The sequence below is a fragment of the Barbus barbus genome (assembly GCF_936440315.1).
Source record: "Barbus barbus genome assembly, chromosome: 39".
NCBI lineage: Eukaryota > Metazoa > Chordata > Actinopteri > Cypriniformes > Cyprinidae > Barbus > Barbus barbus.
In genome coordinates this window covers 25440547-25461589 of record NC_136717.1, presented here as the reverse complement: position 1 = coordinate 25461589, position 21043 = coordinate 25440547, and the positions used below count along the sequence as shown (strand labels likewise).

Sequence of the window (21043 nt, the reverse complement as noted above, 5' to 3'; positions counted from 1 at the left end):
ACGGGAGGAGAGAGGGGGAAAAATGTAATGAAAGGAAGGAGCTGAAAGACTCCCACGAAAGGAGCGATGTTGTCTCAGTCCACTTAAACTCACTCTCCGTGCCTTCTATATTTAATCGGCCTTTTTGGCTTCCCGGCAGTCTGCGTGTGACCCTAGTGGAAGACCTGAGTAACACAGAGAGCAGAGGAAGTGTTTCTCAGTCTCTCCACAGATGGAAGGACAGATTTCTGTCTCATTTCAGGAATATGCACAGGTCACATTTCACCCCACATTTAAAATATACACAACTTTTTAGTCACACTGTCGTGACAATTCAAGCACATTTGATCTTATAAATATGACCATATGTACTGTTTATATATATATATATATACTTTTGCTGTCACACCATAGGACACAGTCCAATTTTTATTTGTCAGCTACCATATGTGTGTGTGTGTGTGTGTGTACACATACACATATTCACATTCACATTAACATTATATTTAATTTGATAAATTTTTTAATTGTAACTTATTGAATATTTCCCGTCCCCCATAATGAAAATCTTTTGATTTTGGGATAAATGTGACCTGAACATGGTTTTGCGAGACTCACCTACACAAACAAAAAATGAATCTGAGAAAGCACTGCTATTTTCCCACAAGAGTCACTAGCAGGCCCCCTGCCGTGGGTCGTGAGGTCGTGACCTGCCACTGCGGGAGGTGAGAGCAGAGATGCTGAGGTCACAGCGCTCTCCTCCTCAAACACATGCAGCTCTCAATTAATATTTCACCATGCTCATAACCCCTGACCTGTGCCACTGATGAAGCGATGAGCCAGCCTGTTTCCGACAGTTAAAGCTAAACCCAGCAGCCATTCTTTTTCCAAATATGCACATCGGCAGACATGTGACACTTTCTGTGTTTACATAGTTTTACAACTCCAACGTTTCGCGGAAACTCTCGATCCGAGTCTCTCTTACGCAGTTTTTTGGCATCTGACAGCGGCTAGCTCTGAGATATGTAGCGTGACGCTGCGCATACATCCTCCACATGTTCTCGCTGTAGTGACTCACGGCAGGATGAAGGATGTCAGAGGAGTCCTGGAAAGCTTTTTTTTTGGGTCACACTCTAACTCCCTGTGTGTGTTTGAGTTTGTCATTCCAGCCATGCTATTACTTTGCCCTGAGCGCAGCGGCTAATTACTGCACCTCACTGAAGGTTTATTTAGTCAGAGGGAGCTTGAGCAACACCTCTTGGATATGATCTCACACCAATGCCACACGCCAATCTCTGTGATGCTTGCTTTCATTCTAAAGGAATAGTTCACCCAAAAAGGGGAAGTTGTGGCCTAATGGTTAGAGAGTCGGACTCGTAATCGAAAGGTTGCGGGTTCGAGTCCCCGGCCGGCAGGAATTGTAGGTGGGGGGAGTGAATGTCCAGCGCTCTCTCCACCCTCAATACCACGACTGAGGTGCCCTTGAGCAAGGCACCGAACCCCCAATTGCTCCCCGGGCGCCGGGTGTGTGTTCACGGTGTGTGTGTGTGGGTGTGTGTGTGTGTGTGTGTGCGCATTTGTTCACTACTCACTGCTGTGTGTGTGCGCACTTGGATGGGTTAAACGCAGAGCACCAATTTCGAGTATGGGTCACCATACTTGACAATACGTCACAACTTTTTTTTTTTTTTAAATGAAAATCTGCTGAAAATGTACTCACCCTCAGGTCATACAAGATGTAGATGAGTTTTTCTTCATCAGATTTGGAGAAATGTAGCATTACATTTCTTGCTCACCAATGGATCCTCTGCAGTGAATGGGTGCCGTCAGAATGAGTCCAAACAGCTGATTAAAAACATCACAATAATCCACACCACTCCAGTCCATCTTGTGAAGACAGAAGCTGCGTGTTTGTAAAAAACAAATGCATCATAAAGATATTTTTTATAATCCATAATGTCTCTTTCTCCAGAGAAAAAGTTGTCTCATCTGAATCAGGAGAGAAATCTGCACAGATCCAGCACCGTTTCCAAGCCAAAACAGTTCAAAATAATTATAAACGTATGTAGTTTGATGTGAGAGACAACAGGAGATGGACTTTTTTTCACTGGAGGACCGTTATTATGGATTATGGACTCAATGTATATTAGCTGGGAGCAATGGTGTGAAGTTAAAAACGTCATGATGGATTTGTTTCTTACAAACATGCAGCTTTTGACTTCACAAGATGTTAATTGATGGAGTGGAGTGGTGTGGATTACTTGTGGATTATTGTGATGTTTTTATCAGATGATGTTTTTGATGTTTTTATCAACTCTCATTCTGACGGCACCCATTCACTGCAGAGGATCCATTGGTGAGCAAGTGATAGAATGACACATTTCTCTAAATCTGATAAAGAAACAAACTCATCTACATCTTGGATGGCCTTAGGGTAAGGACATTATCAGCAAATTTTCATTTTTGGTTGAACTATTCCTTTAAAGTCAAATTAATTGCACACTAATAGTCTGATTATTGCCAATAATTTCTCATGGTTATTTATAACATATTATAAAATATAAATTCAAATGCAATGTTTTCTGCTGCTGTTATCGTTGACCTGCCTCAAATTCAGAACCTGCTTCAAGTGCGCAAAAATAAATAAATAATAATAATCCCTGAGCTCACTAGAAATATTGTTTTCTGTTCATTCAGTGTTTCCAAACCCATGCATTTGCATAATGCATCATCTGTCTATAGCACAAACGTGTTTTCATCAGAGTGGACATTAAAGTGTATAAAACTGCAATACGCAACATTTTACTGTGATTATGATTGCTGCATAATCATAATAACATAATCACAAAATTCTGTTTACATGAGCTGCAAATTAATCTCAGTGCTGCTTAAATCGCATTATGAATGTAGTCATTGTGTTTAAGCGTTTATCTGCAACTGCAGTTTTTGTCTGATGCTGTTATGTGTTTTATAGAATGATAAACGTAACTAGATGTTTCAGGACTTTAGATATGATTACTGTATGCCAAGCACACCAATTTGGTCTTGATAGACTGCAATCTGTGTAATTTTGCTGTAGCTACAAGCCCAAAATGATCACATAAGTTTAATCATTCAAATCACTCAGATTGGAAATGCAAAAGTACTCATTTGTATTCCTTTTCTTTGATGTGACACCAGTAATTATCCTTTTTTTCGCATGTACCGAGGTTTGAATTATTAGTCTAATCTAGCCTCCGTGATCTGTTTTAATGCAGCTCTATCTAATATTTCTTTTATATAATCCAAGTGAAGGATTTTGCATTATTCAACAAGGGTAGTTCTTTTGCAGGGGTCAGTGACAGAGAAAATCCAATACAGTAATATCAGACCGAGCACTTAATACGTGTGTGTGTGTGTGTGTGTGTGTGTGTGTGTGTGTGTGTGTGTGATTAATACACAAACATAGAGCGAGTAGAAACCCAACCCGCTGACATGACCTTATTGTCATAGCCACCACTCATTTGTCAGAGATGTGCACCACGCTGTCAACGGCACATGAGCTGACAGAACGAATCAAGGAGTTTCTGATGGAGGGAAAAAATGTAAACAAACACACGCGTCTACTGTCAATATCCTGCATCTCTGTTTCCTGTTTGGTTCATGCATGTCTTGTACAAGCTTTATGAGATTTCACAGAAGGTGCTGATGAAGACAGAGCAGATTATCTTCATTCAGGCTGTCTTTTTAAATATTTTAATTTATTATAAAAACAATGTCACAGATTTATTGTGAAAAATATGGAAAAAAAAAAAACAATGAACAAAAATTAAAAGCCCAATACTTTTAATACATATCTTGTGGTGTTCGCTTGCAATGCACTGATTTTTTTTTTATTATTTGTTATTTTTATTATTATACTTTGTACTTATTATACTATAATATTTGTATTATATGCGTGTTATTTTTAAATGTATATTAAAGAATATAATTTAATATAAATTTTAAAATAACATATTTAAATTTTATATATTATTATTTATTTTACTTATTTAATAATTTATGTATTTTTTTTTTTTAATAGACATTAATATGTAAATGTGGGTGGTCAAATGTTAATTTAATTGTATCATGAGTATTTCTGAATGAGCCATTTTTGCAGCTTAGTTTCCAGCAATTGTTTTTGTATATGTACATATCAAACAAGAGTCATAGGAACAAACCGTAGCGATTTTGCTCATGAATGTTAATTACGTGACATTCGGTCGGTAGTCCTGACTGATTGATTGGCTTAAATGCAGAGGCTTTGTCTTTTGCTACTTTGGCCAAGAGAAATTAACCCCAAACTCTTAAAAATAAATATATTTTTGCAATTCCATTTGATGACTTTAGGAGTGCAGAAATGACACACTTTGTAGTTGAGGGCTTTTGGGGATCTTTGAAAATGAAGCACGTTCTGTTGGCATCTGAACATATGCCCCAGCAGATGCTGCCTGTCGTGAAGATGCTCTGAGTTTTGAAGATCTCTCTCTCTTTCTCTCTTTCTCAAACAATGAACGTCCGCACGGCCCAATACTAGCAGCCATCCGGCCTAATGCAAGTCAGTTTCTCCTTCCTCCATTAGTTATTCTCTGTATGTGTCAGTCCTTCATCTGCTTTTGATTCTCTCTCTCTCTCTTTCTTCATCATGCGTGTGTGTGAGTACTGTATCCCGTGGCTGTTTTTGAGGGCTAGTGAGGAAAGGCCGAGTGTGAGACGTGTTATAAATGTGTCCTCTTTCTGTACTTCTTATGACCTCCTTCTCTCTTGCCCTCGAAATCTCTCTCTCTCTCTCGTTCTCTGTGTGTCTCTCGTTCCCCCGTGTGTAGCAGTGCGGCGTCACTCTCTGCGTCAGTGTGCCATTACGTCAGCCCTGCATCGCGTCACCGCTGAGGTGCAGATGAGCTAACGTTGCTTTTTCTCTTTCCCCCTTTGTCTCTTCCACTCTCACTACCTGTGCGTTTAACTCTACCTCTGCCTTACGCCCACTTCCTGTCTCTCTCATCCAGTCTTCGGGCACCAGCGTGACGGTGGACATCGCGGTGATGGGCGAGGCCCACGGACTGATCTCAGATCTGCTGGCTGACCCCTCCCTCCCGCCGAACACCTGCAGCACCCTGCGGGCCGTCAGCAACCTGCTCAGCACCCAGTTCACCTTCCAGCCGCTGCACCACCGGCCACGCTTGAGCCCCCTGCTGGCCTTCAGTGAAGGACATGCCTGCTCCGACTCGGAGGAGGTGCCGGAGAAAGGAGAGAGGTTGGCCATCCCGAAGGTAAGGCCACACCCTTTCAGTTAGCAGGATTTGATTGGCAATTGTCCCTTCGCTAAGCCCCGCCTTAGAAATATGACTGGCCTTTGCAGCTGTTGTAGCCCCACCCACTTTTTCCATTTCCATTCATTTTGGGGTTTTTTTAAGTAGCGAGGAATCTGTGTTGTGACAAACATTCTATTTGAACAAATTATCATGAAAGAAAAAGATTTAGGTGCGACTTGATTCTATCTGTCAGATTGGTTGTTGCTAAGCCCCGTCTTAATATGGACCCTGGACCACATAAGGGTCAATTTTTGGGTCAACTGATTTATACATTAACTGAAATCTGAATAAATAAGCTTTCCATTGATGTATGGTTTATTAGGATAGGACAATATTTGCCGAGATACATCTATTTGAAAATCTGGAATCTGAAGGTGCAAAAAAATCTAAATATTGAGAAAATCGCCTTTAAAGTTGTCCAAATGAAGTTCTTAGCAATGCATATTACTAATCAAAAATTAAGTTTTGATATATTTACCGTAGGAAATTTACGAAATATCTTCATGGAACATGATCTTTACTTAATATCCTAATGAAGAAAATCAATAATTTTGACTCATACAATGTTATTTTGGCTATTGCTACAAATATACCCCAGCGACTTAAGACTGGTTTTGTGCTCCAGGGTCACAAATATGAATGACCAATCTAATCTTTGCAGCTGTTGCGGCATCACCCACTTTTTTGCATTTCTATTTTCTACTTTTTTAAGTAGCAAAAGATTCTTTATTCCAATTTATGACGTACATATGACTTTAATAAATTAATGACTGTGGGCAGGATTTGGTTCTGGTTAGTTGTTGATTAGATGTTGAGGTGTGAGAGGACATGCCAGAGAAAGGAGAGAGGCTGGATGTCCTGTAGGTAAGGCCACACCCTCTCAGGTAGCAGAATTTGATTGGTAATTGGCCCTTCACTAAGCCCCGCCTTAAAAATATGACTGACATTTGCAGCTGTTGCAGCCCCGCCCACCTTTTCAATTTCCATTCATTTCGTTCATAGGATAAAAAGGATAAAGACAGGATTTAGTTCTGTCATAACAACTCTTGGAGGGATTGACATGGTAATGTACACGACAGTGTTAATGTATTTGGTCTTGTCGGAATAGATCTGCTACACTGCTGCTGCTGCTGAAATACATCCACAACATGCTGCTGTGAGCATGTAAGAAATAATGCTGCTGCAAATATAACATACATGTATCACCTCGTAGCAGATCTATACAGGTGGAGCTGGGGAAGGTGAAGGGTTTCTGAACCACACTACAAATTGCTACAGCAAGCACTAGTCATATATTTGAATGGTGAGCAGCGAGCTCATTGGCTACCGATACCGGTGAGAACCAATCAGCTGTGCCATGTGATAATGATGTCATTAGGTCAGATTGAGTTAGACCTATAGGACTGCGCCATCTAGAGTTTCATGCCAGAACTCTGTATTTCTATGCTTCAGTTTTTAATTGTTGCTAAGGCCCGCCTTAAAATATGACTGGCTAATCTGATCTATGCAGCTGTTGTGGCCTCAGCCACTTCTTTTAGTTTCCAGACGTTTTTTTTAGGTAGCAACAGATTCTTTCTGCTATATTGTGACATACATATGAGTTGAATGAATTAATGACGTAAAAAATGTGGGCGGGACTTGGTTCTATGCAGCTGTTGTTGATTGGATGTTGAGATGTGAGAGAAGGCACCAGAGATAGGAGAGAGGCTGGCCATCCCTAAGATAAGGCCACACCCTCTCAGGTAGCAGGATTTGATTGGTAATTAGCCCTTCGCTAAGCCCCGCCTTAAAAATATGACTGATCTTTCCAGCTGTTGCAGCCCCACCCACTTTATTCCATTTCCATACATTTTGTTCATAGTTTTTTTTTAAGTAGCAAAGAATCTGTATTGTGACAAACATTCGATTTTAACAAATTATTGTGAAAGAGAAATATTTAGGTGTGACTTTTATGTTGCTAAAAACATGTAGCCTTAAAATATGACTGACCAATCTAATCTTTGCACCTGTTTCTATTTTCTACTTTAAGTAGCAAAAGATTCTTTATTCCAAATTGTGATAAACATATGAGCTTAATTAATTAATGACACAGAAAACCACGGGCGGGACTTGGTTCTGGTTAGTTGTTGATTGGATGTTGAGATGTGAGAGGACATGTCAGAGAAAGGACAGAGGCTGGATGTTCTGTAGGTAAGGCCACACCCTCTCAGGTAGCAGGATTTGATTGGTTATTAGCCCTTCGCTAAGCCCTGCCTTAAAAACCTGACTGACCTTTGCAGCTGTTGCAGCTCTGCCCACTTTTTCCATTTCCATTCTTTAATTTCATAGAGATTTTTTTAAGAAGCAACAGATTCTTTCCTCCGTATTATGGCACACATAAGATTAATGGATTATGTAAAAAGAAAAATGTAGGCAGAACTTGCTTCTATGCAGCTGTTGTTGATTGGATGTTGTGATGTGAGAACAGTCACCAGAGAAAGGAGAGAGGGTGAACATCCCATAGGTAAGGCCACACCCTCTCAGGTACCGGGATTTGATTGGCAATTGGCCCTTTGCTAAGCCCCACCTTAAAAAAACATGACTGAGCTTTGCAGCTGTTGTGGCCCTGCCCACTTTTTGCATTTCCAGATTTTTTAAAGCAGAAAATGTGGACGGAAATTGGTTCTATGCATCGGTTGTTGATTGGATGTTGAGATGTGGGCGTGGCACTCACTTGAGCTTGCGTGGGTGAAGTTTAAGCGGACTTAATTATTGGAGAAGCCTGCATATGTGTGTCGAGAGAAGCATGCCGTTTTCACCAGAAGATCTGGTTATGACATTTAGATGAAAAGATATGAGGTCACAACTTTTTTTTTTAAATTAAACATTTACAAAGAGGTGTTCACAATAAGATCTATAACATGCATTTTTGTAAATAACATTTTCAAATGACTAGGGAATTTTATTACAAATACTAATTACAAGTAGCAAGTAACACTTTGAATAAATCACGAAATTCTGAAGTAGAAAGACTGAAATAGTGTTTTCTTGAAAAACATACTGCAATCTTTATTTACCATTTTGAATTTTTTTTTTTTTTTTTTTTGCAATATATTATCAGACAAGCTTTTGCACTTTTATAATGGAGTTGTCTGGAAGTCTGTGTGTTTGGATAGTTTTTTTTTTTTTTTTTTTTTTTTTATCGAATTCCATTGAGAAATTATTCAAAAGTACAGTAAAACGTTTAGTACAGTAGAACCGTACTGAACAGTAATCTATACATTTCTTTAAAGATAAATGACATAAAATGCTTGAACATGCCACAATTAACTCTAGCCCATGTATGAATAATATTCAGTCTATTTATGAGTTCATTTTACTGAAAATCATGTCGTTCATACCTATGGGACGTTCTGTAAAGCTTGTTCTGCAGGGAGCGGAGATTAGCGACGGATCAATTAGGCTTTCGTTTGTGAAAATTAATGGTTTTTCACCGGTTAGGGTGTTTTTACATTATTTCTTAGCATTGTTGCAGCAATTCATGAATGGCTCGCCGTTTTCTTGGTGGAACCGGCAAAGACTTTGAGACAAAAGAAAAAGACTCCATTGTGTTTAATGGTTTACGGCCAATGCTCTGTATTTTTCATCACACACACACACACACGCACACACACGTTCCTTCCTCATTCACGCCAGCATGGCAGGTCTCTAATGTAGCAGACAATGACGCACATTCTCACAGAAGCCTTTTAATGTTTCACCAGCACTGCAGTTAAAAATGCATGCCGGCACTTAAAGAGTAGGTGAGGCAAAAGTCACTATCCGTCTCTCCAGCGCTTTTCCCATGCTGCAGTGCTCAGCAAACAACGTTAAGAGATGTTTATTAAAGCCCATTCATTACACCTGGTCCATATGTAGGTCACACCTCACTACGCTCTGATACTGAACAGAATTCAGAGCGCCGGCCTTATTATTTTTCCACAGTGTATATAATGTGATATTTTGGCAGTATGAAGAAAAACACGAGCGAGTCTGGTTCTTTAAGCAGCGTTTTATCTGTCAGAGCTACAGCTGTGTCAATATCAGAATAAAAACGGCACGAAACGCAACTGATGGTGACACGATTTTCATAGAAGGTCAAATAGTTGTGGCCTATCTGGGTGTCCAGTTTGGCAGCGGTGCAGGAAACGGGGCTTTTTCTCATAAATCCCAAATCACTTTTCCTGTATATTTTAACTCGGCAAAGAAAAGCATTTTTCCTAAGGTGTTACATTTCTAGAGCCGGTAAACATGCAACACGGTTACCGTAGGTCAGAAACCTTTAACGCATTATACATGCATGATCTCTCCGCCTTAGAAAGTACTATTAAGATTTAAAGGCAGATTCCTTCGGTATTTTCCTACTTTAGGATTTTGAGCGAGAGCATACCTTTGTCGTACACGTTCAAATGCTAATCTATTCGAGAGCTAATAGGAAAAGAAAGTTGTTGAACTGACCGGTTCACTGCACTCTCAGGCCCTGGACTATTCCCTGCAGGTTTTGTTACTTTTTACTAGGGTGTTAAAAATAATTGTGTATCTTGATGTTTTTCAGCCTTTATAAAGATATTTTATGTATAAATATCAATTTAAATGTTAAAATATTTATGAACATTTTTTAAATATTTTTAAATATTTGATAGTATTTAAAATGTTTTTAATATTTAAAATATTTGTAAATATTTTATAAATGCTTAGTGTAAGAAGTAAAATAAAGTATAAATCTAATCAAAGCTAAATAAATACAAGGGCATAATATGTTTTGTAAAATTTGTAGTAATTAGATAATTAAAAAACAAATGGTGGATAAATAAAAAAATGTTTTACCTACAGTGCATAAGAGTAAAGCATGCAGGTGTAACAAAAAAAAAATCACTATGTAAACTATATAAAGTCACTATATTTTTTCTTTTTTTAAATATTCAACAAAATTGCTTAATATATTTCATGAGCAATTTCACATCTCTTGAGGGTCTTTTTATACCTGTAATCAGTGGTATTTTGCTGCAAAATGACAAATGATTAGCGTTGAGACGACTGTTGCTGTGAGCTGGTGTTGAGGATGTGATTTCAGCTCCCTGTACGAGGCTAGTTTGTGCAAAAATGCTAAAGTGGTTGCTGGAAAAATTGCACGCATCGTTTTAATGAAAGATTGTGAGTTTCTGTGGCTATTTTATGTGTCGGTGGCGGGACTGGTATTAGATAATCAATTTAAACTATATATGTTTGTGTCATGCATGTAAACAGCATTGATGCAGATATTTGGTAAATCGTGTGAAGCCTATCAAGGGTCATGTTACATCCCAAATTTAAAGGTTAAAAAAAAATTAAAGAATTATGTTTTACATAAAGAAAACAAAGCCTATTTTTAGGAGCAATTATTTATGTGTATGATGCATTTATTTATTTTTATGTATTTATTTATTTATCATTTGTATTTTATTTTTAATGGATTTTTATTATTAATTTTATTAATAATAATAATAATAGATTAATAATCTTTTAAACCAGTATAAAGACATCATAAGAAATACTACCAAGGTGTTTAATTGCTTTATTGCTGAAATAAAATATAATTTTTTGTTTGTTTGTTTTGTTTTGCATTCTAGTAAAGACAATACCGTTTTTAAATTGATAATTTTGCAACAGTTCGGAAGGGTAAATGTCCTTAATTTTTTAATAAAATCATTGCATAATGCACCTTAGTAATCCTAAAATAGCTTAGTTTTTTAACGGAATATAACAATATATAGACAAGTTCTTGATCATTCTTGGCAATTAATTATTTGAATGTTGATTGGCAATTAAGCACATTAATGCAGTAGAAGTAATTGATGTTGTTAAATTAGTAATAATCATAATAATAAAAAAAAATTAAAAACAGCACAAAATACTACCAAGATGTATAATTGCTTTATCGTTTAAATAATATATCTTTTTTTTTTTGCATACCACTTTTAAGACTATACAGTTTTAAAATTGTGATCATTTTGCTACAGTATTAAGAATTTTAGTTTTAGAAAATGATAGCATAATGCATCTTAATAATCCTAAAATAGCTTAATTTTAAAATTTTTAGTTTCTCTCATTTAGGTTAGTTCAGACTGTGATAGGGAACAAAGCTCCCAGCTGTCACAGCGGCTGGAGAAGCCGGTTCGATCAGACAGCGCAGAACCCTGATCGGACGAGACTCGGCTCACAGACGCCTGAGCACTGTACGTCTGCAACGAGAGAGAGAGATTCTACGGCAGGAGAGGAGACGCACGTCCCGAGCACCTTCTCAGACATAAGGCCTGCTACATCCACTCAAACATGCTCCTCCCAACTCCAGCTGACAGCCGCTCCGGCTGAATTAATATCAGATGCAAAAGTTTTCATGTTTGTTGTTGTAAATTGTTGCATGAGAATTTTCCTGAGCTAAAAATACACATGCGATTTGTGACTTCTGACCCCGGCGCTCACCGCCTCTGTCTGTAACGGGACGGCGCTGGTCTCCCAGAATGCCCAGGGCATGCACTCGGGGCGGTTGGGAGATTAGGGTTGGGGCGAGAGGATGTGCCCTGTGGTTCTCTACGTGAGCCGGAGCCCTGCTCTGCATCTGAAATATTCATGCTGCTGTCAGGAGTTTCTTCCCTGCCCTGACTCTCAGGGTAATGCAGGTCGCAAACTTTTTGTGCAACATTGTGCAATTTTATATAGTCAAAAATATACTTAACTTTGATATGCAAATGCTTGACCGTTCTGAAGTTTCCTTGAAATATATTAAATGTGCCATTAAACCAGATGTGTTATTCAGATGACAAACATGCTGAAACTTTCTCAGCAAATTTTTCTCCAAACTATTGTTTCTGCATGACGCTAGTTGACCTGCAAGAGAAAACTGACTGACAGTTACTTTAGTTTCTGTTCTACTGTAATCTGCATTGCATTACTTTGAATTCAAAGGGGATAATCCACACAAAATTAAAAATATTTATCATTTACTGTTATTTTAGCATAATTGGGATGCTATTATTATTATTATTACTATTATTGATATTATTTTTATAGTGTAAATGATGTAGATTTTCATTTTTTATATTTACATATTTATTTTTGTCTGTGAATTTTTTAATTTTTATTTTTGTAAGTTTTAGTTATTGTAGTGCATCTTTAGTTAAACTAAGTATTTTCATTTATTTTATTTTACATTGCATTGAAAGGGATAATGAAATTAAAATTGTTGTCATTTACTTAACTAGTGCTTTTTTAGTATAATTGAGATACTGTTATAGTTTTATGCGTATTTTAATTTTTTATTTTTATATTTTAGTTATATTAATTTATATTTTTATTTTCATGGTGTTTTGTCTTTTTTATTTTATACATGTATGTGTATGTGTGTGTGTGTGTGTGTGTGTGTGTGTGTGGTGTTTATTAATATTTTGAATGTTTTCTATATTTTAATTATATTTATTTATATTTTCAAATATTTATATTTTATATATACTTTTAATTTTAGTTAAAGTTTTAGTTGTTATAGTGTTTTGTTTTTATTTTAAACACATAATTTTTATGTGAGTTTCAAACCTCTATACATTTCTTTTGTCTGAGGGTGAGTAAATGACACCAGAATGTAGTTTTTTTGAGTGTCCTGTCCCTTTAAGTGCATTTATGTTGTCTATTTTATAGCGCGCACACGTGCCACATTAGCCAAGCTTTTTAATTGGTTCAAAGTTTGTGATGTAAAAAGAAATGCGATGATGCATTTCTCCGGGGTCTTCCATCTGTTCTGTTCCCATTTTCCCAGATGGGGGAAAGGCTCAGTATTCCCTGACGGACCGCTGTCATCTGCCACCCTCAGATGTTTGGCTTAACGCACAGACTCGCTCTCAAAATACGCACACTCGCTAAGATTTACATCATTTACGTAAAATGTGATCCAATTCAATCTAAACAAGCGCTTTGTTTAACAGCCGCACTGCCAAAAAGTGTTAATTTGGCTCTCGGCTTGTCATACACATGTTTTTATTCTGTCTGAGTCAGTGTTAATTGATTATAATTGGTGATGTGACGTTTGACAAGCTTCAAAACTGACCTTAGCCGAGAATTTGTGACTCTAAGTGTTTTGCTCCACTGTCAACATTGTTTTAGTCTAAACTTGATGTGTGTTCTCCTTAAATAACAGCGTTTGAGGCGGAGTTTGCCTCCGGGGCTTTTGAGACGCATTTCTTCCACGTGGACCACCACCACCTCAGCCACGGGCCTGCCCACCCTCGAACCCGGGCCGGTCAGACGGGACCGCAGTGCCAGCATCAAAGCCCCTCACGATGGCCCTTCCAGCAGGTAATAAACACCTCGTTCTTATCCAGAACAATCTGTGTTTACCTTTAGTCACTTAGTTCATCAAACTAACTTACAAATGAACATGACTTAAAGGAATAGTTCACCCAAAAATACAAATTTGCTGAAATGCACTCACCCTCAGGTTATCCAAAATGTAGATGAGTTTATTTCTTCATCAGATTTGGAGAAATGTAGCATTACATCACTTGCTCAGCAATGGATGCTCTGCAGTGAATGGGTGCCGTCAGAATGAGAGTCCAAACAGCTGATAAAAACATCACAATAATCCACACCACACCAGACCATCAGGTAATGTCTTGTGAAGCCAAAAGCTGTGTTTGTAAGACACAAATCCATCATTAAGGCATTTTTAACTTCAAGCCATGGTTCAAACCATGATAAAATAAGAACTAAAATAAGAGTCCATAATCCATAATATAGCTTTCTTCATTGGAAAAGTCGTCTCATCTGAATCAGGAGAGAAATCTGCACAGATCAAGTGTTGTTTGCAAGCCAAAACAGTCCTATATAAATATGTGGATGGATTTTGATGTGAGAGACAACAGGAGATTTTCACTGGAGGAAGCGTTCTGGATTATGGATGCATTTTTTGGCCAGAAGAGACAGTTTGAAGTGAAGACATCTTAATGATGGATTTGTTTCTTACAAACACACAGCTTTTTGTTTCTCAAGATGTTAATTGCTGGACTACTCGGAGTGGTGTGGATTATTGTGATGTTTTGATCAGCTGTTTAGACTCTGATTCTGACGGCACCCATTCACTGCAGAGGTTTGATGCGGTGATATCATCAAGCTTTTAAGTGTTTCTTCATACTTTTGGTGACCAGCCCAGAATCTTTTCACCATCTTCCTTTATTTTTGTTCAGTGTCTTTAGAGTTTGCAAACTCAAAAGTGTCCATTTGCTTCATTGTGAAGCCTTTTATGTATTGTTTTATTATGTCAAATGTTACAAACAGCCTTTTTCATGAAATGTTTTGTTTGTACGCTTGTGCAGTCTAAATTTATTTGATATTTGGTTATCTAATGCAATGACATTTGCACGTTTGTCCAAATACTTCCCGGCTCGCCGTATGTGACGCATGAAGTGTTTTGAAGCATCAGTACATACTTTCTGAAAATATGAGTCCACGGAGAGTTTCTCAGGATTTATCTGACAACACTTTTATCCATTTGCCCTCGTTTAGTTTTGTTTGTCATCATTGTCTCGTACGTTAGTGTTTCGCACAGCTGTTGCAGATCGCTGTCAAGAGCTTGAACTTTCCAGAGCTCCTCCACGCAGGCTTACTCACTCCATCCCAATGTTTGATTCAGATTCTATAATGTCCATCTTTGGGCATTTCTCCACCTTTTATATCTCTTATTTCAGCTCGAGTTATACAGACCAGCTAAAGTTCAGCCCATTAATATTGATATCCAGATAGCCATCTGCACTGTGTAGACAGAGAGTTTAAAGAGGCTTCCTGGAGACTCGAGAGCCCGGCTTGTGTTTAGATTTGGGCCCTGTCGAAATAAAATCCCCGGTGAAAAATGGAGGGTCACACGGTTGCCTGCATTACCATGTTGAGGCTGGTTTTAAAGTGGCAGGTCTCCTGCGCAGTGTCTTAATGGATATCTGAAGAGTGTTCCCACAGCAGGAGGCCTGTTTGCTCCCTTTTTTTATTTTAAAGTTGGCAGGAAAATTCAAGTTTAAACCCCTCTCCAAAAATAAGCCACTTGGACTGTTTTAACCCCAGACAAGTGCATTGTGAACTTTCTCATTTACAAGTTCGCCTCTTGAGAGGAAAAAGGTTACGCCGTGTTGAGTTGTGTGAAAAGTGAAGCGTCTTCATCGAGGAAACAATGATAACGATAAATAAACACTGGAGCAGGGTTGTTATCGCTAACTGAAAATAAAACAAAAATAAACTGAAATAATCTGAAAAATAAAAGTTGAAGTACTAAAATAACAAACTAAAACTAAAAAGTGATTAAAACTATATAGAAATAAAAAAAATTGTATAATTAAAAAAAGAACAAAAACATCATGAAATTACTAATACACACACATAATACAAACATATATATATTAGTGCTCTCAAATGATTAATCGCATCCAAAATAAGTTTTTGTTTACAAATGTGTACTTTGTATATTTATTATGTGTATATATAAATACACACACACATTCATGTATATTTTTAAGAAAAACATGTTATGTTTATATATTAATCAGAATCGGCTTTATTCACCAAGTGTGCGCAAACACACGAGGAATTTGTTGTGGTTTGTAAGAAGCTCTTGGTGCATGCATACATACATATCTGACATGAGAACAGAAACATTTAAATAAGACTTAATAATAATAATAATAATAGTGTGTAAGAATCTGGAACAGAAGATTTATGTACAGATTTGTGCCTCATTTATTCTATATATACAGCTGTTTAGAAAAATATGAATATATATATATATTTAAAAAGTACTAGGGAGAGAGTCAATAATTAGAGATGGGGAATGAATTACAGAACACCGGTAATAATTCCTGTGTTAGTTGTTTAGGCTGGAGATGTATTTTCAGAGTCACATGATCCTTTAGAAATCATTCTAATATGCTGATTTTTAATCAATGTTGGAAACAGTTGTACTGTTTTTTTTTTTTTTAATACTGTAATTTTTGGGACCTGTGATATAAAAAAAAAAAAAAAAAAAAATTAAAAAGAACAGTGTTTAGTCAAAATAGAGATTTTGTGTTACAATATAAACTCTTCAAAAGTTTGGGGTCAGAAATTTTTTTCTTTCTTTTTTAAAGATACTTTTAAAAAGTTTAAAGAAAGTTAAATAAGCTTTATTCAGCAAGGATGTGTTAAATGGATAAAATTGATAGTAAAGACTTCTGTTGTTAGAAAATATTTCTATTTTGAATAAATGCTGTTCTTTTAAACTTTTTATTAATCAAAGAATCAAAGAAAAAAGAAACACAGGTTCCAAAGAAATATGAAGCAGCACAAGTTTCAACGCTGATAATAAATCAGTATATTATAATGATTTCTGAAGGATCATGGGACACTGAAGACTGGAGGAATGATGCTGAAAATACAGAGCTGCATCACAGGAATAAATACTATTTTAAAGTATAGGTATTAAATTAGGAAACCAATATTAGAAATTGCAATAATATTTCACTGTATTTTTCAAATGAATACAGCCTTGATGAGCAAGAGACTCAGTCAAAGACTCAAAAACAAGGTCAATTATTTATCAGGTTTATAATATAGCCCTAACATAATATATTATCAAAACAAACTATTTAAACTGATAGAATAGAATAGAATAGAATAGAATAGAATAGAATAGAATAGAATAGAATAGAAACTGAAGCAAAACTTAAGCTGAGATCTGTAAGTTAAATATAAAAACCGTGAACATATGAATTCCTCTATAGCTGTCTAAACATCGTTATGAAGTACAGTTTGTACAATACTCTTGTGTGTGACTGAACATGTTTCAGAGTTTTGTTACCGTTCTTTGCCCATCCTCCGTTGTTTCCAGCTCTTAATCAAGCCACTCTTCTTTAATACACGAGGACCTTTTATTTCACATGACGTTGCGTTTGTGTTGTCTCTCGTGTTGAGTGCCCTGCAACCATTGAAGTATTCAGTTTCTACAGCGACTCATTTGGTGCATCGTTCTCTTTCTGTGAAACCGGTTCTAACTCTGTCGTGACATCAGCTCTATAGCGGTTTGTCCGAGCATTGCTATTCTTTCCCTTTTACTGGCGGGATTCAATCAAATGGCTTCCCAGCTCATTTTTGTGTGCGCGAGGCACATTATTTCTTCTGCGCGGCCGCGGTGGTCAGCTTAGAGGTAACACTGCATGGGGGCCCTGTATTTAAGGTAGCCCGTCGGGCAGGGCAGTGATACATTTTGGTAGCCCGACTGGAAAACACAATAGCCCCGGGACGTCGGGCTAGCGATTTTGCGAGTCCTGCAGCACTAATATATATTAGTGCTGTCAAACGCTAAATTTTATATATACATACATACACACACACACACACACACACACACACACCAGTATGTCTTTGGCAATAAATAACATTACCAGGTAAATATCTCATTCATGTGTTTTCTCCTCTTTTGCAGTTTGGTGAACAGTGATTCATGGAACAACTCGATAATGCTCAGCCTTTCCAAGAGTAGGTCCATGTCCGCTTCATACGCTGCCTCCTCCACCACCAACCACATCTATAGCAAGAGCCGAAGAGGTACAGCGCTGTGTGTGTGTGTGTGTGTGTGTGTGTGCATGCTTATGTGGTTTATGAGGACACAAATTTGTATAATGACATGGGTATGACAGAGGTATTACAATATGAAGGTGGTTTATGAGGACACTGCCTATGTCCCCGTAATTCAAAAGGCTTAAAAAACATACTAAATGGTGTTTTTTTGAAAATCTAAAAATGCACAAAGTTTCCTGTGAGGGCTAAGTTTAGGTGTAGGGTTGGTGTAGGGCAATAGCACACACAGTTTGTTCAGTATAAAAACCATTACGCTTATGGAGAGTCCCCATAAACCACAAAAACCAACATGTGTGTGTGTGTGTGTGTGGAGTGAAAGGAGATAAATGGGCTCTGGCAGTGCCAGTGTAATTCCTCTGCTCTCTGACAGGTTACCCTTCTTCCAACATCTCACCTCTGGCTTCACCCTGCCACTCCCCTCCAGTCCAGGGCACTCCGCTCACCAGCCCCACCAACAAAAGCCCTTCAGTGGAGCTGCCAGACGCAGAGCTTCCGCCGCCACGGAGCCCCCATAAAGCCTTAACCCACAGTCAGAGCGCCCCCAGCTCCAGCACCTCACAATGGGTGCCGCCTCCACTTTGTAGCAGGTAAAACCCCACCATTCTGCTCCGCTTCACACATTTGTGTACTGATTTTTGAGGGAAATTCATTTAGTTTTAAGCAGAGATTGAGAGTACTGCAGTTGTATTGGCATCCAAACTGCTAAATTATTCAAAAATATTTAATAGTTCTGGGCAACAATTAAATTGCATCAATTAATTGCGATCACTTGCATCCAAAATAAAAGTTTGTGTATGTAATATATGTGTGTGTGCTGTATATATTTATCATGTGTGTATATATAAATACACACATATACAGTATATATTTAGAAGATATTTATATGTATTTACATGTATATATTTATATTCATATAATTTATATATATATATATATATAACACAAAATATTTTTCTTAAATATATATATGCATGTGTGTGTATTTATATACACATAATAAATATACACAGCACACACACATATATTACATACACAAAAACTTTTATTTTGGATGCGATTTAATCGCAATTAATCATTGCCCAGCACTAATATTTAATAAATTAACATGCAGGTGTTGCACCCACAAAACTTTTATTCTGTAATTTTATGCTTGCATATTAATCATCTGCTTTTTATGATTTAAATAATTGTTTCATATCATTCTTGCTGTAATTTATTATGTTTTTTTTTTACTATATCTTTCAAAATATTTAATAAGCAATAATGTAGGTGTAGCATCCACAGAACTCTATAATCTTTAATTTCATATTTGCACATTAATTCTCATACTTTAAATATTCATTTTCATATCTGCGTTTGTTAAAAACACCCATGGAAATATATTTAAAATGAATTGTTGTTATAATATTCAAAATATTTAATAAACATGCAGGTGTAGCGTCTACAGAACTTAAATCTGTAATTTCATATCAGTTTATTAAGAAGTTAATTCTCGTACCAGAAATATTAATTTCCTTATCTATTTTTGTTAAAAACTCTCTTGGCAGTTTATTTTAAACAAAGTTTTGTTATATCATCCAAGATATTTAATAGACCTGCATGTGTAGCACCCACAAACTATAATTTCATATTTGCATATAAATTATTTAATTTTCGTACTTGAAATATTCATTTTCATATCTGTTTATTTAAAAAAAAAAAAAAACCTTGTTGTGGTTTAAAAAAAAACATATTTATTACATTACGCCAAATATTTAATAAACAAACATACAGGTGTAGCACCCACAAAACTATAATTTAACATTTGCATATACATAATTTAAATCTCATGCTTGAAATAATCATTTTCATATCTGTTTATTTAAAAAAAAAAAAATCTTGCTGCGTTTTTTTATTATATTTGTATTACATTACTCAAATTTATTAAACAAACATGAGGGTGTAGCACCCCCAAAACTATAATTTAACATTTGCATATAAATAATTAAATAATAACAATATAATAAATATAAATAATAACAATTTTCATACTTGAAATAGTCCTATCTATTTTTGTTGGGGGGGGGGGGGGACTCCTGCATCAGTTTATTTAAAATTAACTTTTATTGTTATATTATCCAAAATATTTAATAAACATGCAGGTATAACACCCACAGAACTCAAATCTCTAATTTCTTATTTCCAAAATTTCTTATTTTCTTAATACAGTTCACTTACTTTAGATATTAATTTTTATATCTATTTTTGTTTAAATGCAATTTTGTTGCAGCAATTTAATTAAAATAAAATTTTATTATATTATCCAAAATATTTGATAAAACTTTCAGGTGTAGCAAATCGCATCTATAATGTCATATTTGCAGATTAATAATTTAATTCTAATACTTGAAATATTCATTTTCATGTGAATATTTCAATGTTTTTAAACTCCTGCTGCGGTTTATTTAAATGAGTTTGTTTTAAAATTATATTTAATACACAAACATGCAGGTGTAGAGTCCACAGAACTATAATTTCATATTTGCATATTAATCATTTGCATATTAATTTCTTTCCCATATCTTTGCATACTTGATGTCACATCTGTTTTTAATAACAACTCTTGCTTTAATTTAATTCAGAACTGTTATTATACTCCAGTCTAGTTATTATATTCACTTCTTTTACCTATAAATATGTGCAACTGCCATGTCGTGTAGTTTTACAGCTAGTATTTCAGTGAAATTGCTGACAGAACACACCAAACCAGCTGTAAAGCCCAGCCTTTGATTAAAAAGTTACCCAAACAATATAATCGACCGCTGTTGCATAAGGTTTCATAATGTACCAGGAAATGTCAAAGTCTTTTTGAGGAATTTAGCTTCTTTGGATTCCATGCAGGACTACTAATGAGTAATTTTGAGAACGGACAGCGAGTTAATACTAATTTTGTGCCTAATTCATCACTCCGGTCGCTGTTTCCAAAGATCTGAGTGTATCCTGTGGCCCTGGATGTAGTACAAGAGCGGACTGCAGCTTCAGGCCATTATGTGGTTACTGAACAACCACTGATCATTAACTGTGAAAAATACCCGACATTGTGTCTAAAT

General features: G+C 36.4%; 1 protein-coding gene across 2 annotated transcripts in view; it reads left to right on the top strand.

Moving 5' to 3' along the window:
- LOC306858801 (cGMP-inhibited 3',5'-cyclic phosphodiesterase 3A-like) overlaps positions 1–21043 on the top strand; it is a 98724-nt gene that overhangs the window by 59674 nt on the left and 18007 nt on the right. Inside the window, exons 3-6 of one of the 2 annotated variants that reach the window (XM_079399536.1) lie at positions 5007–5270; positions 13498–13655; positions 17800–17921; positions 18379–18541. In XM_079399536.1, coding sequence (XP_079255662.1) covers positions 5007–5270; positions 13498–13655; positions 17800–17921; positions 18379–18541 — 707 coding nt within the window. Of the gene's footprint in view, positions 1–5006; positions 5271–13497; positions 13656–17799; positions 17922–18324; positions 18542–21043 lie in introns of both variants that reach the window. The other variant, XM_079399535.1, reaches the window with a different exon arrangement.